At 31.0% G+C, this 26,990-nt stretch overlaps 1 protein-coding gene across 1 annotated transcript in view; it reads right to left on the reverse strand.

Annotated features, from left to right (window-relative positions):
* Positions 1-26,990, reverse strand: part of LOC142318788 (uncharacterized) — a 324,097-nt gene that overhangs the window by 230,565 nt on the left and 66,542 nt on the right. The window contains exons 8-12 of the mRNA XM_075355258.1: positions 24,493-24,555; positions 12,950-13,132; positions 9,145-9,276; positions 5,936-6,022; positions 954-989 (exon numbers count right to left, since the gene is read on the reverse strand). Of these exons, the coding sequence (XP_075211373.1) occupies positions 954-989; positions 5,936-6,022; positions 9,145-9,276; positions 12,950-13,132; positions 24,493-24,555 (501 nt within the window). The remainder of the gene's footprint in view (positions 1-953; positions 990-5,935; positions 6,023-9,144; positions 9,277-12,949; positions 13,133-24,492; positions 24,556-26,990) is intronic.

A 26,990-nucleotide genomic window follows, 5' to 3' on the forward strand; every position in this document is an offset into this window, starting at 1 on the left:
TGAGTGATGAACAGAAGGAAAATCGTGTGTCAATTTGCACGGATTTGAAGGGTCGTCTTCATGCAGATCCGGATGGTCAAAATTGTAACTGGAGATGAAAGGTGGGTCTATGTATATGAGCCTGAGACCAAAATGCAGAGTTCCCAATTGAAAACCAGTTCATCTCCTCGCCCTAAAAAGGCACGTCGTCCAACATCAAGGTCATGGTCATTGTTTTTTTCAATAGTGAGGGCATAGTGCGATCAGAGTTCGTTCCAAGGGGAACAACTGTAAACTCTGAATTTTATAAGGGTGTACTGCAACGTTTGCGAAACGACGTACGAACAAAGTAACCCAGAAAAATGGACCAATGGCTTGCTTCTTCACCATGACAACGTGCTGTGTGTCACACCACGCTTCTCATTCACGAGTTTTTGGCCGAAAAAAAGAGTTCCTGTCTGTCCACATCCACCATACTCACTGGATTTAGTACCATGCGACTTTTGGCTCTTCCCAAAAATTAAAACTGTGCTTAAAGGAAAACGTTTTGACACAATTGCTGACATTGAGAGGGCCACGACCGAGCAGCTGAAAGCCCTTCCGAAAGACACCTTCCAGAAATGCCTCCAGTCATGGAGTCGACGTTGGGATAAGTGCATTGTTAGCCAAGGACAGTACTTTGAAGGAGATTAAATCGAATTCTATGTAACCTTATTACTTTTTTTAATAAAAAATGATTCACCATTTTTTTTTATCACACCTTGTGTATATATATATATATATACTACACACATCAAAATGAAATTAATTGAAATTTTAACTGGGCATGTTTGACAACTTCAAACTAATCATCACTTAAGTATAGTGTAGTTTCATCTCTGTAAAATTCAGAAATTCACTACATCTATAATAATAACCATACCAACCTAACCTAGAATATATCCAGTATTAAAATTATTTTTTGAAAACCTTACCTTTAATGGACTGATACCAGATGAGTCATCCGTAATCTAGAAAAAACAAATAGAAAAAAAAATTTTTAATAATGCATATAAACGATTTTAAAATAAAAACATACAACAAATATGATGTCTTCCCTTGGTCAACCTTTTTTTTAATTATGAAATAATCTATAAAACTTATGAAAAACAGATTTATAAATAAGCTGAAGAACTTAGGACAGGAATCAAACTAAGTAACAGTAACATGAGAAATCAAAGCACTTCTTGTTACTGCAAAATTTAACGATGGAATTGCAGAAAGACTTATAAATTTGAAGATATTTAAAAAAATTGAGGTAATTATAATACAACAGAAATATTATTAAAAATTGTAATATATAACAGATGATACAAAGTTAATATATTATGACAATAAATAAACGTTTCTACAATATACAGTGAAGTACTCACTACAATGAATAGATTACCATAAAATGACATATTGTTTTAACTACAGAACACTAAAAATCTCACCACTGTGCATTATAAATCCACAAAATACATTACAAAAATAACCAATAACTAATATTTAAGAAATTTAAATTCTACTAATTTTAAACTTTTCAGTATGAATAATTTGTAACATGGGCAGCATACACATTCAGGTTAAAGGTACAGTAGTTTCAGCAATAAGGATTTTTTCTCAAACAGATAGATAGACACAAAAGAGTGTACTGATTTTTTCATTTAAATTTACATTTTTAAGTTGTCTCTTTCAAAGTGTAACCTTTGAAGGTTACATAACGTTTCCAATGTTCTTTAAACTGATATGATAATACTGAAATGTTAAAACTTTTTTCACAGCTCTGAAATGATGACCCTCCAACTTAGATTTGATCTTAAGTAGAATCACACAGCTAAGTCAGAGCTGCATGTAAAAATCTGAGAATATTTTTCTTTGCCAGAAATTCTCAAACTGTAGGTGCAGATTGAACTGGAAAGTTATTGTGGTTAACATTCAATTGCCTTCACTGTACCTTTGAACGTTTTTGAAGTCATTCAAAGAGATATTTGTAGAAGGCATACTCAAGAGGTACAAATTCTTTACAAACAACGTAAAGGCTGTTAAAAAAACAAGGTTAAAACCTTGAAACAATAAAGTGAACTTTGTTTTGGAGCAAATCTCATAAACTACTAATGTTAATAGCCACTTTATTCTAAAATAGAATAACTTATTAAAATCTGTGCATCTAAAATTTTGAAGTAAATCATAATGTGTTATCTATTCTCTAAAACTTTTTAAATTAATATCAGTGGTCTGATATCAGTGTTTACAACTGGGTAAATAATTATTTTTACTCTTTGTTAATGAAAACTGTATGCTCTATTAGCAATACTGATGGATAACCTATATTTACTGTTTCCTGATGACATAAAATTTTTGGATGCTAGATGCAAGATTAACACAAGATGCAGATTAACTAACCAGTTCATCAATGTTAACAGATTGATGAACTGGCTAGTGTCTTTTCTTTCTTTTTCCTATTTAGCCTCCAGGAATTACCATTCAGATATTACTTCAGAGGATGAGTGAGGATGATATGTTTGAGTGTAAATGAAGTGTAGTCTTGTACAGTCTCAGTTCGACCATTCCTGAGATGTGTGGTTAATTGAAACCCAACCACCAAAGAACAACGGTATCTACGATCTAGTATTCAAATCCATATAAAAGTAACTGCCTTTACTAGGACTTGAATGCTGGAACTCTCAACTTCCAAATCAGCTGATTTAGGAAGACGCATTCACCACTAGACCAACCCGGTGAATTACTGGTTAGTGTCTCTCTTTTTCCTGTTTAGCCTACGGTAACTACCGTTTAGATAATACTTCAGAGGATGAATGAGGATGATATGTATGAGTGTAAATGAAGTGTAGTCTTGTACATTCTCAGTTCGACCATTTCTGAGATGTGTGGTTAATTGAAACCCAACCACCAAAGAACACCGGTATCCACGATCTAGTATTCAAATCCGTGTAAAAATAACTGGCTTTACTAGGACTTGAACACTGGAACTCTCGACTTCCAAATCAGCTGATTTGGGAAGACGCGTTTCACCACTAGACCAAGCCGGCGGCTTAAACTGGTTAGTGTCTATGAACCTCAAATTTAACTTGAGAAAATATGTTATAAAATCAAATTGCCAACCTGTATAGTTCTGATATACAATTCAAGGTAAGTAAAGTTCAAAGGATTAAATATCTAGTTGTAATGTTGGATGAGAAATTAGAGCATATTTACAGTGTTGAGGATATTAATGTTATTTGAGGAAATTAAGGTTTTCAGTTGCTTTCATTCATATATCAAAATACAAAAGAATTTAAATCAGTAGCAATTTTTTAAAATATTATATTCATTATGTGTGTAAAGGATTTACACGATTTTACACCACTGATATGGAGCCCAATTCACAAATTCAAGTTATGTATGTTGAATCTATACATAAGTTCTTAAGACTGATAATATATAAACTTAACAATAATGAATATGTAAAACCACAGAATATTAATAACAATGTAATCATGGAAAAATTTAATTTATTAACATAAGAGAATGTAAGAAATATAAGTGATCTAATTGTTCAATTAAAAACTGTTAATTCTATCAACAGTACAAATTTATTAAGTAGCATTCCATTTTCAGTTCCCAGAATTAATACCAGAAAATGTTCAACTTACCTGCCTAATTGCAGAAACAGTTAAGTTTTTATGGTTATTCAAAATTCCATAGAAAAATTTATACACGATTCATTAATTTGTCATTTTGTCACATTAACATACCAAATTTACTTTTTTTAATGAGAGTTCTCTGCAAATATTTATATTAAGATAGTCTAGATTTCAACCTTCTCAGTCCTTGAGTAAAATTATTTTTAAAAATCTTTACGGTTTGAATTATATCATGTCTAAAGGTTCCAAATTCATCATCTTTTTTTTTTACAATATTTTCCCCATTTTTTTTATTACAGCCCCTAAATCTAGGTGTCCCTTGTAGGAGACATCAGGTTTTTAACAATCTTCTTTTTATGGTAGGGCCTAAGGATATTTTTCATAAATATCAATAAGCAAAACCAAAATACATTAAAACATTATTTTATTAAATTTGAAATACATCAAAATAAAACTGATCAATATGTTTCATTACTACAGTAATTAAAACAGAAAAATTTTGTTGGGTATATAAATTAATAGCATATTACATGCTACTCAAACAGTACAGTGTAAATTATAAAAAATGTATTGAAAGCCTTAAAAAAATATATAGACAGACTTCATTTACAAGTCAGTTTTTATAAAAATATAAAATTACACTAAAATAAAATATTAAGCTGAATTAAAAATTTTTTAAATTAAAAATAGAAACAAAAATTTTAGAAGTACAATTCATGGTATAATTTAAAACAATTTCTGTTATCCTGCAAACAGTATTCCACTTTGCATGTGGAATACCTAATACGTGCTTTTTAGCTAAGCAGCCAGGAGAAAATGGTACCTATTTTTTGTCACCGGTGATGAAATTCCTGTAAATGAAGATTGGAGTGGTACCCCGATGATGTTCAGCTGGTTGTGGATCAACTTCAAAATCTGAGTCACTAGAATATCCTAATTCAGTATGGATTAATTCTTGTGCCACACTGGATCTGAAATCAAGATAGTCCAAGACTTTTTTTCGCAGTTCCTAAAGCAACTTGATCTCGCCTGTATTCAATCGCCTGATCACCCTTCTTCATTATCATCATCATCATTGTCATCATTAGATGAAGGTGAAGAAGACAACAAATAATCATTTGCTTTCATTGCAAACATACAATTAAAACAATTGTTATGCAAACATAACAATTGCAAATGTAGGATCCAAATTCTCATCATCAGTCAATCCACAGTCTGAAATATCCCCATCCAAGTGTTCCATTATGAATTCAACAATCGCAGTTGAGCCTAGGCAGAGAAAACCATACACAATTAATGATTAAAAATGAGATTTTATTTGTATTTTCATAAAATAAATAAAGTCTGAACACAATGTAAATTTGATCAGAAAATAATTACTTTAAGTAGTCAGAATAGAATACAACACAAAAACCCTTAAAACATGCACGAATGGCCAAAATGGTATAAAAAAGTAATAAATTTATAGCTCAGTCAAGAGAAAAACAAAGTATCAATATTTTCAAAAAAGAAATCTTGAGACCTGATATCCTCTGCAGAGTAAATTAAAGTTTGGTTACCTGTCAGTTGCTAAAACTACAGTTAAATTCATATTCAAAGTACCAGAGATGTTTTTTTAGAATTTGAAAACATATTAGTAATAAAAAAAACTGAAGTAATAAAGTAATTAAGAATATTGACAGGTACTTACATTATCTCCTACAGAAAACTTGCGATTCCAGGAGTTGGCCATGTTGAAGTTTACAAAGCAGCTGATTGACAACTAATACAACCTTGCAAGATAGATCAAAATGTGCTGCTATCTCTCTTCTAACAGATGAACTAAGTAGTAATACTACCAACCTTGTGAGAAAACCACTAGACTATCTGAAAAACACCCTTTAGGGGATGCCAGGACTGAAGAGGTTAAACAGAATTAATTTATTAGGGTTTTAAAAATCAACCCGGCTGTTCTTACATGCAGATGTAAGTAATGGTATAATTTGCTTTAGTTTTTTTTTTTTTTTTTTTTATGAAATGAACTCAGTGTAATTAGTATTAAACCTTAAAGCAAAAAACAATAATACAATCAATTAAAATTCAACTTTAGGTATAGGTAGTAACTTTTAAGTGAATCTGAATGCCTATGTTGCCAGTATGCATTGGCTATTAGCCAATTAGTAGTCTCCGGAAAGATTATAATGAGAATGGGACAAAAGCAACTACTTAACTACAGGGCTATTAAGACAGCAAACTTTCACCCTTTAAAAACCAAGATCAATAATAATACTGATATTCATTATTCTTACCAAATTATTGAATCCTAATAAAAGACATTCTTCAATGTTATTTAATTGATCTTTCAAGCACTGAATCATACCTTCTCGTTCCCCTTGCTGAGGAAAAAAACAAATAGATTAGGATCTACAAATAAACCAATAAGCTTATTAAAATATGTAAATTACAAGCTACAAAACAGGCCTTCTCCAAATCAACTGCTTAAGTTTAAAGAACCAAGCCTTAAAAAAATCATGAAAACTATTGCACCAGAAAATTTCAATGCTGAATCACAGAAAAATTTACCTCCCTTAATAGTTTTAAGGGAGGTAGCATTAACTAAATGCTACAAACAAAATCATACAGAATTGTAAGTTTACTATGAATGCAATTTTATCTTATCCATAAAACAAAAAAAAAAATAAACAGTTAAAAAATGAAACAAAAGATTTGGCAAAAAAGCAACAAATGAAGTTTGAATAACATCAAAGAGTTGTAAAGGGACCAAATGAAAATTAACAAAGGATGTAAGAACCAAATACCATACTGAAATTTAAATAAAAATAAGAGATAAATTTAGCCTGACAAACATAAATCTTTATTCGCAAAAACATTCAATACGTCTGTATGAAAAACATGATCAATATTCACAATAATTAAAAAAATATATCACAAGAAAGTAATTCAGATCAAAATTGAAACGCTTTCAGATGTTAGACTGACTTCTTTTAAATGTTAAATAATTTAGAACACTGCAAACTGAATGAACAGCTTGTATCTGTGGCAAAGATTTTATACAAAGTTGTATAAAATATAAAAGAATTTTATAAGAGTTACTGCAAAATCACAAGTTTGCAAAGTGAGGTACTGAAGCAATTAGGGCTGCTAAGCCAATGATAAAGGATTACTGACCCACAGCTTCAATCTTGAATTATAACAGATATAATAATGACAATCCTGAATAATATGATAAAATATCACTTAAAAGGCTTAATCCTACTTCGTATAAAAATAAATATATAAATATTTCTTTGAAAATTCAAATAATTCATCAACATATTGACCACTGTGTTGATAAAGTTTAATGTTATATGAAATATAAACTACTAAAACACAAATATTAAATATATATATATATATATATATATAGATAAGTTAAACTTACCATATTAATTTCCAGGAACTGATTTCCGCAACATCCTGCACCTTCAGTTTGTATTGAATTCTATAATTACATTATAATTCTTTCAAAAAATTTGTTAATTTAATTTTAGACTGTCATTTGTTTTGAAATTTTGAAGTATTATGAATGCATATGCTGTCCAGTACTATCTATGCATAGCATTCAAAATAATAGTATGCATATGCATAATACTTCAAAATTTCAAAATAAAGAAAAATTTAAAATAAAATTAAAATAACAATTATATTATAATTTAATTATAGAATTCAATATAAACTGAAGATGCAGGATGCCAAAAAATCAATTCTTGGAAATTACTACTGCAACTTACCTAATTACTGCATTTTGATGGTTTATATTTCACATAATATATAATTTTTATTATAGCGCTACCAGCTAAATGGAGTACTTTTTGAAGAAGAGGAAGTTTTATGTTCGAACACCAAAATTACTGAAAATAAACAAAATCTGACCCGCAGTTTGAATATGAAGAGAAGAACAATTTTTAATATTACAGAATCATTAATATCAAGAAATCATATGATATATGCATTTTGGACTTAAAAAAAAAAAAACATATAACTTTTTTCCATTATAACAAGAGGAGATAAAATATGAATTATTAAAGTAAAGCCAAAACAAAAATTCAAACAGCAGCATCATTTACATTTACCAAAGGCAAAAAAACAAAAGTTAAACAAACATAAATAGCACAGAGTACTAATTAAGAGCGGATTCTCTGTGGAAGAGCATAGTGAAAACACTTTCAAATGTAGATGCCAATCAAATCCAGTAACAAAGATGCTGCTTTTACAATTCTTTTTCTTCATGATATCGTATGTCCACACACTGTTACCTGTGCTGTTCAGAAGATTCAAATTGAATTTCTGAATAGATATGGCATTTGAACATTTAATAATGGTTTCTGATTGTTTATTTCTAGAGGACCTTTTAATCAACTTTCTACCAGCGCAGAACCCATACCTTTTCTTTTTATGTTTGTATCTACCTCAAGAAGTGAACTGGTTCTTAAACATTTATCTGTGTAAATGTGAGAAGCAGAAGAAACACCAAATCCTGAACTGGCTGAATAATCTAGCAGTAGAAAAATCCACTGTAAAGCTTCTTTCTTAATACAAAAAAATTCTTACAAAACAATAGTAACTATGTGAAAAATGTATATAATTATACATATTCTACCAATAAGTTAATAAGTTATAAGTTTTAATAACTTTCTAATATTGTATTTTTAATGACTGACAGACCTTTATTTTTTTACATACAGTATGCCTTTTATATAATTTCACACCATTAATATAAATCTGTAATATTCGTCATGTTATTTTGTAATCAGTAAAAAAGTTCTTTAAAAATATTTTTGTTACTACTATTTTAATCTAAATAGCATCAAATACATATAAATTAAAAAAACATACATAATAGCATCAAAAATATAAATACATATGGTTAATTTAAATTGACCATATACTCCTGTGACTAGAATAAATAATATAATTAATCAAAATGACTATATATATTTTACATGTTTACTGAAATGTCATAATTAGCTTAATGATAGCAACTGCATTAATTAGATAAGTTTTAATGAATTCTAATAGACTTTCTACTTAACTTTTGAAGTTGAAAATCAATGTAATATCAAAAAACAGAATATCAATATCAATTTAGGCAATTTTGTACACATAACCAGCCTTATGTACTTTTCTTCTTTTTTTTTGTTACTAACAGCTATAATGAATTAAAATTTTTGTCAGCTGCAGCAGCAAGTTAATGAAGTTGAACAGGATCTACATTACCAGTTGTCTAACATTACTTAATTTTCATTACTTTGCTACCACATCATGTACTTTATTCCCCTCTTAATCCATTGAATTAGTTTCTTGTTTCTTTCTTCTGTTTCTAATTAAAAGTTATACCATTTAAACAGATATGTAGCTTAGAAATGGGACAATACAGTGATGATAAACTAGAGTAATTAACAAGAATAATGGATGAATAAGACATTTAAAATTTAATTGTAATAATAAATCTAATTACAAAACACTGATTGGTGTTAATCGCCAGTATGAGAGATTTCATCTGTTCTTCAAGTTGAACCATTGCCTTCTGATCATCTTGTGACCTCTCCCTTAAGTACTGCAATTCTTCTAGTAGTTGGTCACATGAAATCTGAAAAATAAATATAATACTTTTATAATTTCCATTTCTTGTAAAAGATACACTGAATCAATATAAGGCAAAAATAATATAGTTAACAGTAATAGTAGCAATTGCTATAAATAAAGGGGAAAAATATTTGTAATTGTGATAAAAGACAGTCACCATACCCAAGAAATAAATAATAATTTAACAAGGGTCACAGATGTTTAAGTCAAAAACTCATGCTTCTCTAATTCACTCATACGTTCTAGAAGTGGATACTGCTCAGCTTAAAAGTAAAGCACATAAAAGAAAAAACTGGTAAAAATGTCAGTCTGTTAATAAAAATGCTTTAATATTACATTAAATAAAGGTCATCCCTATTTAATTCCAAATTTATTGACCAAATTTTCAATGAAATATGAATCCTCTTTAATTATATTTGTTATGTTATTCTTGTCCACGACAGTCACTGATGATGTTAATTTGAAATTTTAATTTTTTTGACACACTAAACCAAACTATATCTATATTCGATATATCTGTATTCGATACATCACCAAATTGACAGCATGATTTTTTTTTATGCAATTCAGCTTTTTATGTAGCTTGTGCTATTTCATCATGCTTGGCTATGATCTTTTTATGTAGATTTCATAAGAAAGCTACCTATTGTAATGGGTACCATGATTTAACTTCCGAAAAATTTCAACATATCTTCACGTTTCACATCCACCAGACCCCAAAACCACCATCAGTTCAAAAGTTTATATATATATTTATATTCACTTTCTTGTGGACATGATGACCACTGTAATTTTTCACCAATCACTTTCAAATCGATACATAAAATCTAATTAACTCAAAAACTCAGTTGAGGTTGATAATAGGCAAAAGCAGACCATGGGGGTGGAAATATCGCTATAACTTTCTTATTAAGTAATGCTTTTTGATATCACCAACCATTGGCCTAGGGAGTGGAAAAAATGGGGTTTAAAAGATAAAAAATTATACTTCCCTTAATAGGCACAGTATCAAATCGATTTAAAGTGGTTGTTAGTCCTCTAAACATTATCTAAAACAATTTTTTATATGACCAACCCTTACAGCAAAGGATGAACAAAATGTTGCTGTAATTGTAAGAAGATAAGGCTTGTCATATGCTAAACATGTGAAACTTTTTTTCACGTGCAACCATTGTTGTACTAAGTTTTTCTTAATTTTAAGATGGAAATCTTTTTTATCCCCTACTTAGCACCAGTGAAATCTACCTCCACCTTCCGGCATGTCAAAAGGGACTTTTTTATTCATGTTATTGTAGATGGGCAATTTTTCATCACCAGTAATGACTTGTTTCAAAAAAGATCAACTTCATTGCATTTGAGCATATTGCATATTTAACACAAATATTGATTCATTGTGTTAAGTGAATCTCGTTCAATTCATGTGAAACCCAAATATCAGGCTTCTTAATAAATCCAGGACATTTTCTGTGATTTTAAATGTTGAATGCAATTCATTCAACCGCTCTGCAATCTCTCGCAAATTACAAGATGAACTGATTCAATTATGGCTTTGATTTGATCTTCATCCACTTCAGTAAGTCAACCAGAATGTTGGTCATCTTTGAGTGCAGAATCTCCAGAATGAAATCTTTTAAACCAATTCTGACACATGTTTTTTGTTAGGCAATCAAAATCAAAAACTTCACATATCCTTTTATGAGCCTCAGCAACTTCCTTGTCTTTATTAAAATAAAAAATTAAAATATGTTGAAAATGTTTTACACACTGTGTTAGAATTGACCATAAACTAACATTAGCAAACAGAATTACATGTTATTTGCTTCTAAAGTATGCTAAAAGCAACAGCTATCAAATTCTAAAAGAAAAGATCATAACTTTGACAGAAGTCCTTCAAAACAAACATACAGCAATCTATTCATGAAAAAAAAGTTACTTTCATGCCAACCCCAATAAAAAAACTCAGAAAAAATATTAAATAGACATAATTCAAATCAAACCTGTTTTTCCATCACATTCTAAACACATGCTTGCCAAATTAAAGAACCTAGAGCAGCTGATGCCTCTACTGAGGATGATTACAAAAAACATGAGTTTTAAAGTAAGGTTTCTAAAAATAATTTAAGTTACTATACATTAACAATATAATACTTACAATTTTTAGTTGGTCAGCATGTTTCAGTACACTTAACTAATCAAAACTAGTACATATTTCATTATTGTGTTGGTCTAAATTCAGGGTATTTTGAATTGTCCAATACATTCACTCTTGTGGTTAGTAAAAAAATGAGTCAATGTAATTCATCAGAATGTGATATATACTAATTGATCAGAACCATTCAGTGTAATTTGTCCAAATATAATGTATTCAGATTGGTTGAGTGTACTGATTCTTGTGCATGGTTAAAAAATATGGTATTGTGATATTCAAAATTGATGTATTCTGATTTGTCTGAACAATTCAATGTTCTCATTCTTCCATACAGTAATGGGTTGCGGCCACCAGAACAATTGTGAATTCTGTGAAACACTACAATAGATTTATATTGACTGTTAAAATTTATGGGTGATGGTTTATAAGGATCAGAATCTTTTATCATGTTTGAATAATAATTCATTATGTTTACGCAGATTAATTTGGTATTTTAAATGAACAAAATTTCTTTAATCACATCTGCACCATTTTGAATGTAGTTATTGACTACATAATTTATTTTTTCATAGGCATTTATTACATGTTGCTAATATCCCACATTTTTCATATTATTGGTATCTTTTAATAAAATTTTGCTTTATTATTTTCCAAATATAGAAGGCATTACATTTTTATATATTAATATATTCTGTTCACCAGGTTAAATCTTCATGCACTGAAAGTAATACATATGAAAACATCACCTGCTTCTCAATGTAACATAGAGGAATTCTAGGTAATGAACTTCACTAATTGTTAATTTTAAAAAACATTAACTTAAAAAAAAATAATAAAGCAGAAATATGAAAATATAAAAAATATACTTTAAGACAAGATATGTCACTACAGTGCTCTAAACAATAAACAATTTTTTTAATTCTATTAAACAACATGGTTGTTGAAAGGCATCTGAACTTTTATTTTGATGTAGCATAAGTTTTTTCTTAAAAAAAAAAATTCCCAAATAATTAGAAAAATGACAATCTGTGAAGTATACACAGAATTAAACCTTCTTTATTGTTTATTTCTAATTAACAATTATAGATAACAGGTAGACTAATATAAAAAAGTTATCCAAGGGTGAAAAAATTAAACAAAATTACTGTACATATGTACTGAAAATAAATAAAATTCTCCATTTGAATGTGATGATATCTGCTTAAATCTAAAATTCAACCAATATGATCTAATTGATTTTTAATAGCCTGCAATAATTGAAATATTTTTAGTTGTAAATTTATAAAGATAATCTTTTACTTGGTGAGCAGTAAAGCTTACACGGAGTGTGTCATGTTTCACAATGTTAAAATACTTTTTTTTTTAAACATTATTATATTCAATTACTGATAATATGGTATTATCAGAAATTGGATATGTTCCAGAAGCCAACCCAAAATGGAAATACCAGACACCTGTTTGTAAACAAATACTCATTTAATACAAATTACGTTGATTTAAATAATGAGAAACAAAAGAAAACACAAACCTCACTTTTATAATTATCAGAACTGCTATAAGGAGGAATCAATGAATAAGAGGTTGTCCCGCCTCTAAAAGAAGCCCTCTCATTAACAAGTACCTGTTCATTATCTGTATAATATCTTAATTGATTTTGTGTATCGGCCAATGCACATTTTAAATATCTAATAATCTGTTCTTGTGACTGCATCTATAACAATCAATCAAAACAAAAACTATTGCAAATAAAAAACGTGAACTACCAATTTGAAGTAAGAATTAAACTTATCAAATTTTATAAGCAATTTTTCCCCTTCTTTTCTACGTACTTCCTCTCAGAAACCTCTAAGGAGGAAATGCTTAAGTGCTTAAAGTTTAATTATAATTTAATATGGGGAATAACACAAAAAATCACAATAAAGATAAACATTTTTATTTATTTTTAATATAAAAAATAAATTTGACAAATAATAATAATAATTTAATATTTCTAAGATAATTATTTTATATAAATAAATTTTATTTTCAACAGCAGTGCTGTTCATAGTTCTCAAGAAAAATACACCAATAAAATTTATTTAAAAATATTACCAAAAAGTGAAAATAGATTATTATAAAGTGTCGCAAAAAACTGAGAAACTTTTAGGACATGTTCTACTGGTGAAAATAATGAAAAATTTTTTACAGGGTATATAAATCCGTCATATAAATCTGACGATTTTGTAGTAATTGTTATGTTGGCACCACTCTCAATGAGAAGGCGGGAGTGTTGTACATTGACATGTCTATTCATGCTATTTCAGTAGCCAGTATGTCGTGATCGGGTGAACAACGAGCGTTTGTGATTGAAGCCTATTTTAAAAATAGTGACTGTTATTGTAACGCACCGTTTATTTCGCAGAAATTTCAATTTAAATCGACATGCGTCTGTTCCTAGTAGGAATACGATATTGTTGTGGGTGAAGAATTTTAGGAACACATCGTCTGCTTAAAAAATGAAACCAACCGGACGAAACGGACTGAGAACGCCTGAAAACATTAACGCTGTAAGGTTAGCTGTTTCGGAACGCGGTCTCTACGACGTTCAACAGCGAGACATGCTGCTGCGCTAGCCATTTCTGATCGAAGTGTACGACGAATTCTTCATGCCGACCTGAAATTCCATCCGTATAAGATGATGTTAAAGCAGTAATTAATGCAAATGATTGGGCGTCTCGCAAAGCAGCTTGCGAGGTCATCCTCGAAAATGTCCACCAGGATGCCATTATTCTTTTAAGTGACGAGGCACATTTTCATCTGCCAGGATTTATGAATAAACGAAATTACCGTTATTGGGCTTCGCATAATCCACGGCAAATTCTTGAAAAACCACTTCACAGTCAATATGTTACAGTGTGGTACACGGTTTCAAGAATCGGCATAATTGGCCCATATTTTTTTGAGGAGTTAAATCGCAGAGTAACAGGAACACCACATCGATATGTAAACATGTTGAATGAATTTCTGCGACCGAAACTGAATGACTTTGAAGGACATGAAATTTGGTTTCAACAGGATGGTGCCACCGCCCATACGGCGAGAATCGCAATGGATGTTCTGCGAGAAACCTTTCCTGGACGTTTGATTTCCCGATTTGGCGACATTCCTTGGCCAGCGCGTTCACCTGATCTGGCTGTTTGTGATTTTTTTCTGTGGGGGTATCTCAAACGTAAAGTCTTCAGTAGTCGACCAATTGCAGAACTCAAGGAGGCCATTCAACGAGAAATTGAAGCAGTTCCACAAGTGATGATGGAGCGAGCAATGTCAAATTTTAGAATGAGGTTGAAGTGAGTGTGTTAGGAGTAATGGAAAACATTTGGACGTCATAATATTCACATAAAAAAATGTATGTAATTCACTATAAATTCCCAAAAATTGATCTTTAATTTGATATATTAAATGTTTTAATAGTACTAAACACAGTTTAATTATTATCCCTCAAAAATCGTCATTTTTATATGCCGGACCCGGTATAAACATAGGTTACGAAACGATTTATTTTCAAGTTACGGCTAGTAAAAGACTTCAGCTCTTCTAATAAAATGAAGCCCACTGTAATTTTTGGGACCCAAATTAAGTAGTAAAGTTAGTAGTTTATTATGCAATTTGAGCTGGGAAATAGTATAAAAAGGGCCCAACAATGTAACTGCAGTAGTTTTTAAGATATTTGACATAAAACACAAAATTTAGTATCGAAAAACAAGTTTTTTTATGTATCTAGTACAATAGCTTGTTTAAATGACTAATAAATGCAGAATATTTAGCAACAAAACAATTAGAGAATTTAATTCTGAGAAAATTAAGTACAGTCAATAAAAATTAAATAAAGACTTTTAAATCAGTAATATTCTTTCTGTAACTAATGAACAGTATTCTTAACACAGCAAAACAAAAAAATAAAACACATGAAATAATAACAAAACTCAGTTATAGAAATTATTCAAAATTCCCTCCTGTACACAGCAATCTGCCTGACATAGAATATTTCCAGTGGCTTTCTGTATCATCTCAGGATGGTTTCATATAAATGTAATAGCATTTTGTATTTTAATGCATAATTCTTCCTTAGTATTAACTTTAGTTTGTATACTATTGTTTTCATATGGTCCCAAATGGAAGTAATCTAATAACATTAACCTCAGTTGATCATGGTGATCAATCAACTGGGCCACCACGTCCAATCCAGTTAAAGAAATTAGCAATCATGTGATTTCTAGCTAGTGAAGAAAAATGTGATGTTACACCATTGTGCTGGAAAATCATTTGCAGCAATCTAGTTTGTAAAGGTACATATTCTAAAAGGGCCCAGCAAATTATTTTTCAAGAAATGAAAATATGCGTCCCCATAAAACTTTCATTGAAAACAAATGGTCCCAGAATTTTGTCATAATTATAGTTATATTAATTACCAAAACTTAATATTAATTAATACCAAGCATTAATGTGAAATCTACCTTGGAAACTAGTTCCCACAGTACCATGTATATTGTCCACTTTGACTGTTTTTAGAATTGAAGTCAGTTTTTCATAAAAGTAAACAAAATTGAATTCACTTATCAGCTTTGTGCAGAAGACAATGGCAAAAGTCTAACCGCTGGAGGTAACCTGTTGCCTGAAAAGTTTTCACCTTCTGCAGGCAGAAAGGATAAAGACTATCTTTCCATAGAATGCGCTTCACTTTCTTTTTTTACAAGCTCCTCAAAGGCTGTTTGGAAGTGAGGTGGCGAGTCTGTATTTCGATGACAGGCCAGCATATAAAGTTTGTACAGGTTCAAAAGTAGCTCGGGATGTTTCTAGATGGGAAGATGCAATTTAAGAAGCACCTTCAATACGCCACGGAGAAAGTCTGTAGTGCCTTCATGTCAACGTGTGGTCAATTCTGATTAGGGTCTTAACTTTAAGACCATGAGTATCCTGTACAAGGATAGTCCTAATAATTATGATAATTTGTATAATAATTAAGATAATTTCTTCTGCAAAAAAAATAATCCGCCCAGACGCCAGTCTGGGTGGATAGGCTAAAATTCAAAAGCTATCAGGATATATTGTTGAGGGCTCAACGACTAATATTGTTAACGGTAGCAGGTGGCTACCACACAATTTCACGGGAGGCGATCTTGGTGATTGCAGATGTAAAACTAGCAGATTTGCTTGCATCAGAGAGGCAATAGAGTTATGTTGCCAAGAAGTTAGGTGAGTTAACTTCTGAAAAAATTCTGGAATTTGAACAACATTGCAATGTTTTGTGGCAGGCCAAATGGGATAAGGTAGAGAGGGAACATTATATGCATGGTCTCTTTCCAGATGTTAGTTTGCAAGGTGCCTCTTGGGTAAACCCAAACAAGTATGTGACTCAATATCTTTCTGGACACGGCGCTTTTAGGGACGGGCTGCAGAGGTTTGGCCTGGTGGACTCAGGCATGTGTCCACAGTGCGGACAGTTGGATGACATTCTTCATGTTTAGTATAATTGCTCCAAATATGAGTTTATGCGCACAGAGACTATTTGTCAGTTCAATATTATCGGGTCGGCAGTAGATCTCCGTGTTAATTGGTGAACCAGGCTGAATCGGTCATAGTGGAGAACTTCATAAATTACCTCACAGGATTGCCAAGGTGTCGCTTGGGCTTTCCCGCTTTATGTTTCTGTTGTTGCATTTTTATTGTTTTGTATTCATGGTATTTTTTTAAGTTTGTTGTTCTTGTGTTCTTTGTTATTGCATGTTGAACTCAACTTTTGTGAGCCACATGAAGGGTGTCTTCCCCTACGGGGTCAGGATGCAACATGAAATTCACCTTGTACTAGTGCCAGGCTACGCTGAATATCCTGAATCACACAATGTTTATCATTGATACGATGATTTACTTGGCATTCAACAGGAAACTAACACGTTGGAAATGAACCTTTCATTCATAAATGCTGATACATTGAAGAATATTTATTAGGTACAGAAAGAATATGATTTTTTGTCTGCATTGCTTTAATAAAATACCTCTTCTTAAATGCTTTTTCCTAGTTTTTATTGGCTGTATTTACATGAATTTTCTTAGAATTAAATTCTCTAAAAGTTTTGTTACTAAATTGTCCACACTTATGTCTTTAACTAAGCTACTATACCAAAACCTAAAAAAAACTTGATTTTCAACACCAACTTTTGTATTTTACATCAAATACTTAAAAAAACTACTGGAGTTACAGTTCTGGGACCTATTTTATCCTACTTTATAGCTCAAATTACATAAGAAACCACCAACTTTACTACTTAATTTGGATCTCAAAAATTACAGTAGGACTTCTTTTTATTAGAAAAGCTGAAATCCAGGAAAAATCTGTCTCTAGTCGTAACTCAAAAACAAAGCATTTCCATACCTAAGTTTATATGAACTTTTTTCATTATTTTCACCAGTAGAACTGGTCCTGAGTTTCTCTGTTTTTTCATGGAATACTCTGTATAAAACACAAACACAAAAATTTTTATCTCCAATCTTACACTTCTCTTCATCAATTTTTTCAGTCTTTGCACCTCCATCACTTAGACCACCATCAGTATTGTCACATTCAGTGTCCCAAGTTAAGTGGTCTTCTATTCTGTCTAGTAAAATACTTTGATATGTTTCTCCTGCCTCTGTTTTGTGGAATTGAAATTCCATTCTATCCATCTGCAGATTGTTTTGAACGAAAGTTTTTTCGTTTTTCCAGTGGCTGTAAAAAGGTATGAAGATTTGAGGCTATTCAATTAGAGTAAAATCTTTGAGGATAATATCAGAATAGTTAACTTATTGATGACTGACTGCAAGATAGAGGTGAGGCCTCTTGGAAAAATCAAAGTTAAATCTTTTGATTTTTTTTTAACTCTTTCACTTAATTAACAAGATGATCAAGGAAACTGGCTGAAAGTAGTATGGTTTTGTGGCATAATAAAGCTACATTGCGACAATTTCCAATCAGTTTTTCATCGGATCAAATCCTTTTTTATATCTTATATGGATTTTGATCAGAAGAAACTTCCACTCAAAAATGGGATAGGAAATTCTTATCACCCCCTAAACAACTTTCATTATAATAAATCGTAATTTTTCTGCACTAGTTGTTCTTAGTTGATCCTCCTTTCTATCCATCCATTATAAATGAACTGGTCCTCCTTCTGAGTTTGTAGTTGTATGCTTTAGCACGTCATAAAACAAATCACCAATCTCTAGCTGAGAAAATAAAAAACTAATGTTTCTGTCATTTCCTTATTTAATATATATTAAATATAAATATATATATATTATTACCTCACCTGCACTTTGCAGCAATTCTGCAGGTATCCTCTCTATCCCAGGAGGCTTTCTACCATTCAAATCTTTTAATGTTCTCTTAAATTTAGATCTCAGTGTTTTATCTCCCTTTTCATCCTCTTCAACCTCCTCATCTTCCTCTATAACACCAGTTTCTAATTCATTTCCTCCATAATACTCTCTCTTCAGTATATTCCACCCACCTATCAACCTTTTCTTTCGTATTATAAACTGGTGTACCATATTTGTTTAACACATTATTAGATTTTAATTTAGGTATCACAAAATTCTCTTTTTCCTGTATGCTCCATTTATTTTACCAATGATCATTTCTCTTTCTACTTCTGAACACTTTTCATTAATCCATTCTTCTTTTGCTAATTTGCACTTCCTGTTTATAGTATTTCTTAATTGTTGATAGTTACTTTTACCTTTTTCATCACTAGCATTCTCGTACTTTCTACATTCATCCATCAACTCCAATATATTCTTTGATATCCAAGAATTCTATCAGTTCTTGTTCTGACTAAGTTCGCTTCTACTGATTTAAGAATTAACTTTTTAACATTCTCCCATTCTTCTTCTATATTTTCTACCACACATTTTTTACTAACACGTAATGTCTCGCTCAAAATTCTTCTTTACTTGCCCTTTCTCAAGCTTCTCTAAAATCCACCAACTCAGCTGACACCTTTTCTTCAGGGTTTTAAGCCTCAATCTACATTTCATTATCACTAAATTATGGTCACTATCAATCCCTGCTCCAGGATAAGCTTTGCAGTTGACGAGTTGATTTCTAAATCTTTGTTTAACCATGATATAATTTATCTGGTACCTTGTACTATCACCTGGCTTTTCCCATTTGTATATACTTCTATTATGATTTTGAAAGTGGATGTTAGCAATTACTAAATTTTACTTCGTGCAAAACTCAATGAGTCAGTCCCCCCCTCTTTCATTCTGTTTACCCAGCCATATTCACCCACAATATTTTTTTCCTTGCCTTTTCGATTGCTTGCATTCCAGTCTCCAACAATTATTAAATTTTCATTCCCTTTTATGCATTTAATTGCTTTGACAATTTATTCATATACACACTCAACTCATCATCATCATCATGGGCACTTGTAGGCAAATAGACATTAACAATTATTGTTGGCTTAGGTTTTGATTTTATCCTTATTACAATGATTCTATTGCTATGCATTTAAAATAATCTACTCTCTTCCCTATCTTCTTGTTCATTATAACACCTACTCCTGCTTACCCTTTATTTGAAGCCAAGTTAATTATTCTAAAATCACCTGACCAAAAGTAGTTTTCTTCTTCCCACCAAACCTCGCTAATTCCTACTACATCTACATTTAACCTATCCATTACCCTCTTTTTCTAACCTACCAACCTTTTTTAAACTTCTAACATTCCACGCTCCGACTCGTAGAATGTTATTTTTTAATTTTCTGGTGACCCCTTCCTTAGTAGTCCCCACCCGGAGATCCGAACGGGGGACTAGTTTACCTCCGGAATATTTTACCAAGGAAGGCGCCTCCATCATTGCTATTTGAAATTGCAGAGAGCTACATTTTCTTGGAAAAAAAGAGCAGCTGTAGTTTACCATTGCTTTCAGCTGCATAGTACTCAGAAGATCAAGTGAAGTTGATATGGCCGTTTAAGTCCTCCTGACCTAAGCCCTTAACAACTACTCAAAAGAGCGCTGCCCTCTTTCAGGAATCATTCCTTAGTCTGGCTCTCAACAGATACCTCTATGGTTCCACCTTCGGTCCAACTACTCTGTATCACTGATCACTCAAGCCCACTCATCATCAGTAAGGTCTCAGATTCATAGAGGGAATCATACCAATACAGTCAGAATAAAAACATAAAATAGTCAAGGGATGGGACCAAACAAGATAAAACAATAAACAAAGTAGAATAAGGCAAGCTACACCCTATGGTAAGTGACATTACTTTCTTCAGGTTTATTCTAAGAAATCAGTTATAACTACGGGATGATATTGTGTGCATATGTGTTCGAATGCGAGATCTTAGAGTGTTAGGTTGTGTGAGTGAGTGGTGGGGTTAGTAATTGCATACCCATAAATTCATACCCATGAATTTATGGGTATGCAATTACTAACCCCACCCATGAATTTATGGGTATGCATAAATTCATGCCCATTAGTTCCTTTATCAGATAACCCAACCAATCTTTTTCCTTTAACTCCTCACTTTTTAATCGGTGATGTACTCGCAACTAGTCCTGAACCTTTCATATCTTATCTTATAGCAAATAAATTATCTCATTGGCAACAAATCCAACAGTTGTTGCAACACTACTTGAATGGCCTACAGCAAAGAAAGAAGTGAACCACTCCTTCACCTAATTTAAAAATTAGTGACATAGTTATAATTAAGGAAGACTCTCTTCCCCCTTTACAATGGAAAATGGTCCATATTGTAGAACTTCATCTAGCAGAGGATAACAAAGTTAGGGTTGTCACTGTCAAGACTTCAGATAGTGTATTGACGAGGCCAAGTAACAAATTATGTTTATTGCCAATTTACCAAAAGAAACATTAGACATTAACTTGTTTTAATATTGTCATTAAATTATTTGTGTATATCTTAATGTATTATTTTTAAAGTAACTTCTTCAAGGTGGAGGGGCATGGATGATATTGTGTGTGTATGTGTTCGTATGCGTAATCTTGAGTGTTAGGTTGTGTGAGTGAGTGGTGGGGATGACTGGTTGGTTAGTGTATATGTGGTAGCCGAAAGTGGGGGAGTTGGCATTGATCGGTGCATGCGCGTGCGCGTGTGTGATTTCAGCTATTCATGTGCAATGTTACCCAGTTTTATACTTTTCTATATTTTACAATAATCTTAAAACAATAAATTAATTACAGTCCACTGCAAAAACCATGTCACTTCATTTCACATCATCCAACTACCCAATAATTTATGAATATAACACACTTCATAAATGTCGGTATTCAAAGTTCCCTATTTAATTCATACTGCTTTATTTATCATTAAATTAATAAGTACTTCTTTTTCAATAATTTATAACTCTTCAAATGTTAGCTGTCAATGAGCCTACACTAAAATCACAATACATAATTTTACAGGGAGAAAAAACAATTTTATGATTAAATTAAGGGGAAAAATTACACAAAAACACAAATTAAAACCACAATTATAAATAATATAATAATAATAATATTTGAAAACCTCAATTAGGGGTAAAAATTATAAAATGACACAAGGGACAAATCTGATGGTAAACACACTAAATACTGTTATAAATTAATAAAAGTTTTGATAAAATTCAGATCAATAAAATGTATTCATTAAAACTTATATTTTAATTATATACACCATAGCAGTGGTTACATACATAATCAGAAGTGAAGAAAACTGCTGTATATCACCATAATTATGTCATTTCTCACTATGTTGTGAGTGTTGAGGAAATGATTGAGAAATCATTTCCTTCAAGTTAATTCTCACACCAAGCATAAGCTTAGAAATACATTTTCATTGCAATGGATCATAACAATAAGGCTGGCTTCCTTTGGGAGGTTTGACTAAATGGTGTATAATTAAGTAGGGTATTTCCCACTGACTACACAATTTTATAGATGCCTGGGGGTTTTCCTTTTAAAAACCCTGATCCCACTCTCAAAAAAATTTAAAAAAAAAAAAAAAAAAAAAAAAAACCTATGGGTTTTAATTTCCAAAAGAAAAGACATCTTTGATGCAGTACATCTTAAACTAGTTAATGTACAAATGTTGATCAATAATGTGTGCCTATGTAAAAGTATCCTGAAAATTTGTGATCACGATGGATTCTCACTGTTTGGAGGTGGCCCAAGCTATGGTCCGAGTAAAGTAGTTTGTCACTGAGGTTCCTCAAAGAGTGGATTACCATTCCTTTCTCACCAGCCCCATCTTTTCCTTAATACTTATTCCTTTTTCTTCATTATGGGTTCATTGGATGTACATCAGAGCAAGCTTGGTCCATGCTGGAGGCCGTAAAGTACTTACTAAGCATGATTTAAAAAGTTGGCTGCATAGTAATTCTAATGCCTAAAAATATGAAGTTTGTCCCAGTAGTTTATTGTACTGATTTTTTATTTAAATATTGGATTCGCCTGTAACTACAAGTTATCTCCTTCTTAAGTACAATGCTTGGGAAATTATATAATCATTCCAATATTTTTTCTACAAATCGTAGAGGTTTCAAAAGTTTGCTCTTTATTTAGCTCATTGATTACAACTTTTTGTATGTTTTCACAGTCACAGAATGATAGCCATTCAACTTGGATCTGGCAGGTTATTGTGATGTAGCAGCTATTGCTGTTCAATGTTCTTTTGGACTCATGGACCCATTTTCAAAATTGTTTCAAGAATCTTTGTAGAAGATGTGATTAACTCTCAGTTCTGAGGGTACAAATTCTTTTGAAAAATAGTTATTAGAAAAAAAAATGAACATCTTTTTCATACTGAATCTGCTTATGTATGCTTTATTCAGATCAGAAGAAATCTTTTTTTGGCCATTTTGCCTGGTTATTGTACTTGAATACCCATGATTTATCTCCTGTTACTATTTATTCATAAATGTGGCTTAAATTTTTTCTTGTCAGCAAATTATAACAAATTTTCAAGCAATTCGCTTTTTGTTCCACAGACAAGTGTTTTGGCACTTGGTTTGCACAAATTTTTCACACATATAAACTGTCAGGTAGAACTCTGTCAACTGCATTTTAATTGAAACCTCTTTTTTCTATAATCATCCTGACAATCAGCATTCTTTCATGATCACAAACTTGCACCACGTCCACATTTTAATCACTTGAAGAAATTGATCTTCTAGAATGATTCTTCTTCAAAATTTCTCACCCCCTTTGAAAGCTTGTGTTAACTTAAAATCCACAATTCTAGCGTAGCATCTCCATAAACACTGGTTAATAAATTAGAAGTTTCTGTAGCAGATTTGTAAAATTTCACAGAAAATTATAAAAAAAATCACGTTCAATATTTTACTACATTGCAAACATAATCAATTTATAAATCACAACCATGCACAAGTAACAGCAGTTCAGCTGACGATTGACCCAACAAATCCAGACGAAACAAGTATGGATGCACAACCAAGATTATTACCTACACACCAATATACATCAGTGAGATGCTATATTGCCAAACAGGAAAATACAATACATGTTGGTACAGGAAAATCAGTACCTTACTTTTGGAACGAAACTCGTACATATATATTCTACATATTTTCCCTCTATTCAGTAGGGAAAGTAAAGTAATGTTAATTTTTTCAATATTTTCTTTTGAATATAAAAAAAGATCTTTGAGCACCAGACAAACGCATATCCAAAAGTTTAATCAGATATAATCCATCAATCCTGCCCTATCCACTTCCCAATCTAGACCTAGTACACATCGACAGTGCTTTTTGTATAATAAACTATAGAAAAATATAAAAAAACTATAATAAAATATAAAGCTTGAAGACTTTAAAAGTCTTCAAGCTGACAACTTATTTATACACAGATAAAACTTGCAGACTGTTGTAATCATAAAAAATAAAATTATACATGGCAGTATGCATTATAAACTAGTGAATAGTGCTCATGATATATCATTGTTCTTGAATAGCACAGGTAAATTGCTAATCAAGTTTTCACATATTTGTTGATATGACTACATTACATAAGAGCTACTGAATTAGCATACCTCATTCAAAAGTTGTTTCATATCATTTCGTACAGATGATGTTGTAGTAGATGACTCACATGGCTGTAAAGTAAATAATTAAATCATATTTTTTCATAATTAAATAAAATAGTAATAAATACATAAATTATAACTAATATTTAATATGATGTAGAGATATATTATTATAAGTGCTAAGTTAAATGAACAATCAAATAAATTAATAAACTGAGAGATATAAAATAATTTTTTTTTAATAAATGTTGAACAATTAATTAGTTCATGAAAAGAACAATTTATTAAGTTGGTGCAATATTAAGAAAATTTCAAACTAATTTTTCGCTACATTTATTTTACATCTAAAACACTGCAAAAATAAATAAATCCTGACACTGCAAATATTAAACTTCTTTAATCAAGTGATAAATCTCTACATATGCTCAAAACATGCATATGGAAGCACAATATGTACTGCTCTTGGATATAAATAATACCAAGTTACAACATAACTTAAAAAATTCAAATCCAAGAACTTCTAATAAAGACAAATGCTTACCACCTCTGCTGGAGAAGTTGACAAATTTGAACAAGAATGTAAGATGTAGAATCAAAAATTTGTATTATTACTTATAATTTTTAAATTATATATTATTAATTTAATTATAACTACATTAATATTACCATAATAATAATTAAAAATTCACGACTTTTCTATAGATTATAAATAAGTCAAGATTACTGAAAATGGTCAAAGCAAAACAAGCTATCTAAATTTGAGTATTGTTTTGATATTCTTATATACAGTCCATTTATTAATTCAATTAAACTGCAGAATTGTGTACATTGCTGGGAACAGACATCTATTGTATGGAAATGTCTATAGTTAAACAAAAACCTGAGAAAAAAGCCTCTATGATAGTCATTTGGTTCTTGATTTATTTAAAACTAGTTTATTGACTGAAAATGACTTTTTTAGTTGCTGAGTAAAATTGTCAGTATTAAGAGTTTAAGATCCCCAGTTCTTTTAATTCTGTATTGTCATTAGCATACAAAGAAGATTTAATTTTCTGCGGGAAAGTAGGGAAGTTCATTTGAAAAGAATGAGCAAAATAAAGTTCCTAATAATGATTTAGAGTAATGTCTATTGTTATTTTTTCCCAACTGGAGGATTCATATATCCACTAAACAAAAAGTATAAAAACAATTTGCTTATGACCCACTGGTAAGGTTCCAACACTTTCAAAAAAGTCATCTAATAATATAGTCACATGACCCAAAAGAAATCAGTGTAGAACCAGCAACAAGATCAAAAACTTTAATCATAATAATGTTTTGTTCATTACAGTTGCAGAGATTGTGGGTCAGTAATATTGGTTTAAATCAGTAATGTTGTTATTGACTGCATTTATACATCCTAACGTTCACTCAAGTCATTTTATTTCACTCATTTCATCTTTTTTGTTGAACTACATTTATGTTTAGCTGCATGTTCAAAAATCTAACTAATCACTAACTAATCAAAAATCTGATAAAACAGCAAAATGTAAATGCAATTAAATGGTTTTTTTCTCTAGCCTTATTAGTGACAGAATCACAAGAATATTTTTAAGGCATGTAGATTAAAAAAAAAAAAATTATTTTTATCTTGCATATAATAATTAACAATCAAATTTTAGTTAAAAGTTCTAAATTTTAATAAGGCATTTATTAACTACAATCCTTCAAATTATGGATTATATTTTTCCAGTTATTTTACACATTTTGTTCTGTTTACATGCAATTAAAGTAATATAAACACTAAAACATTTGAATATATATAAATTGCACCATATTGTACAAGGATCAGACAAATATGAACCAAGCTTTAGTTTTTTTAATACAAAATAAAAATACAAAACTTATTTATTGCTTTTCCACATATCTTCCTTAAATACTACACATTTTCCCCAATAAGCTTGTGATTCCCTTCTTCACAAGTTTGAGCACTTGGCACGAGCCGACTGTGTACACAAACTCCTCTACTTCATTGTCACTCTGGAATAGATGTCCTCCCAGTCCTTTGTCAATGGTACAAACAACGCTAAATCTGAGAGGAATAAATCTGGACTGTATGGAATATTTTAAAAGGTTTCTTAGTAAATTATGTCCAATTTATCCCAAGTGCTAATGGTTGAGTGAAGCCTGACATTATTATGAAGGAGAATCACATTTCTGATTGGCTGACAGCCCTTTTTTTGTTCCTATAGATGGCTTCTACTTTTTCTAAGCCTAGCAGTAAATATGCAGCACAGTACAACATTCCAGGAAAAAATCGATGAGCAATATGTCTTTCCAATCCCAAAAGACAGTTGTGAGGACATTTCCAGCTGACAGACTCTAGAAAACATCTTTAAAAGACAAGGATCTACGCTCTTACACTATTCCATACTTGTCAATTTTGACTTGGAAGTGCAGAAATGATCGTGTCTTATCACATGTGACTATTTGACAAAGGAAATCATTTCCCTCTTATTGAAACC

The sequence above is a fragment of the Lycorma delicatula genome, chromosome 2, assembly GCF_047948215.1.
Source record: "Lycorma delicatula isolate Av1 chromosome 2, ASM4794821v1, whole genome shotgun sequence".
In the NCBI taxonomy this organism is placed as follows: domain Eukaryota; kingdom Metazoa; phylum Arthropoda; class Insecta; order Hemiptera; family Fulgoridae; genus Lycorma; species Lycorma delicatula.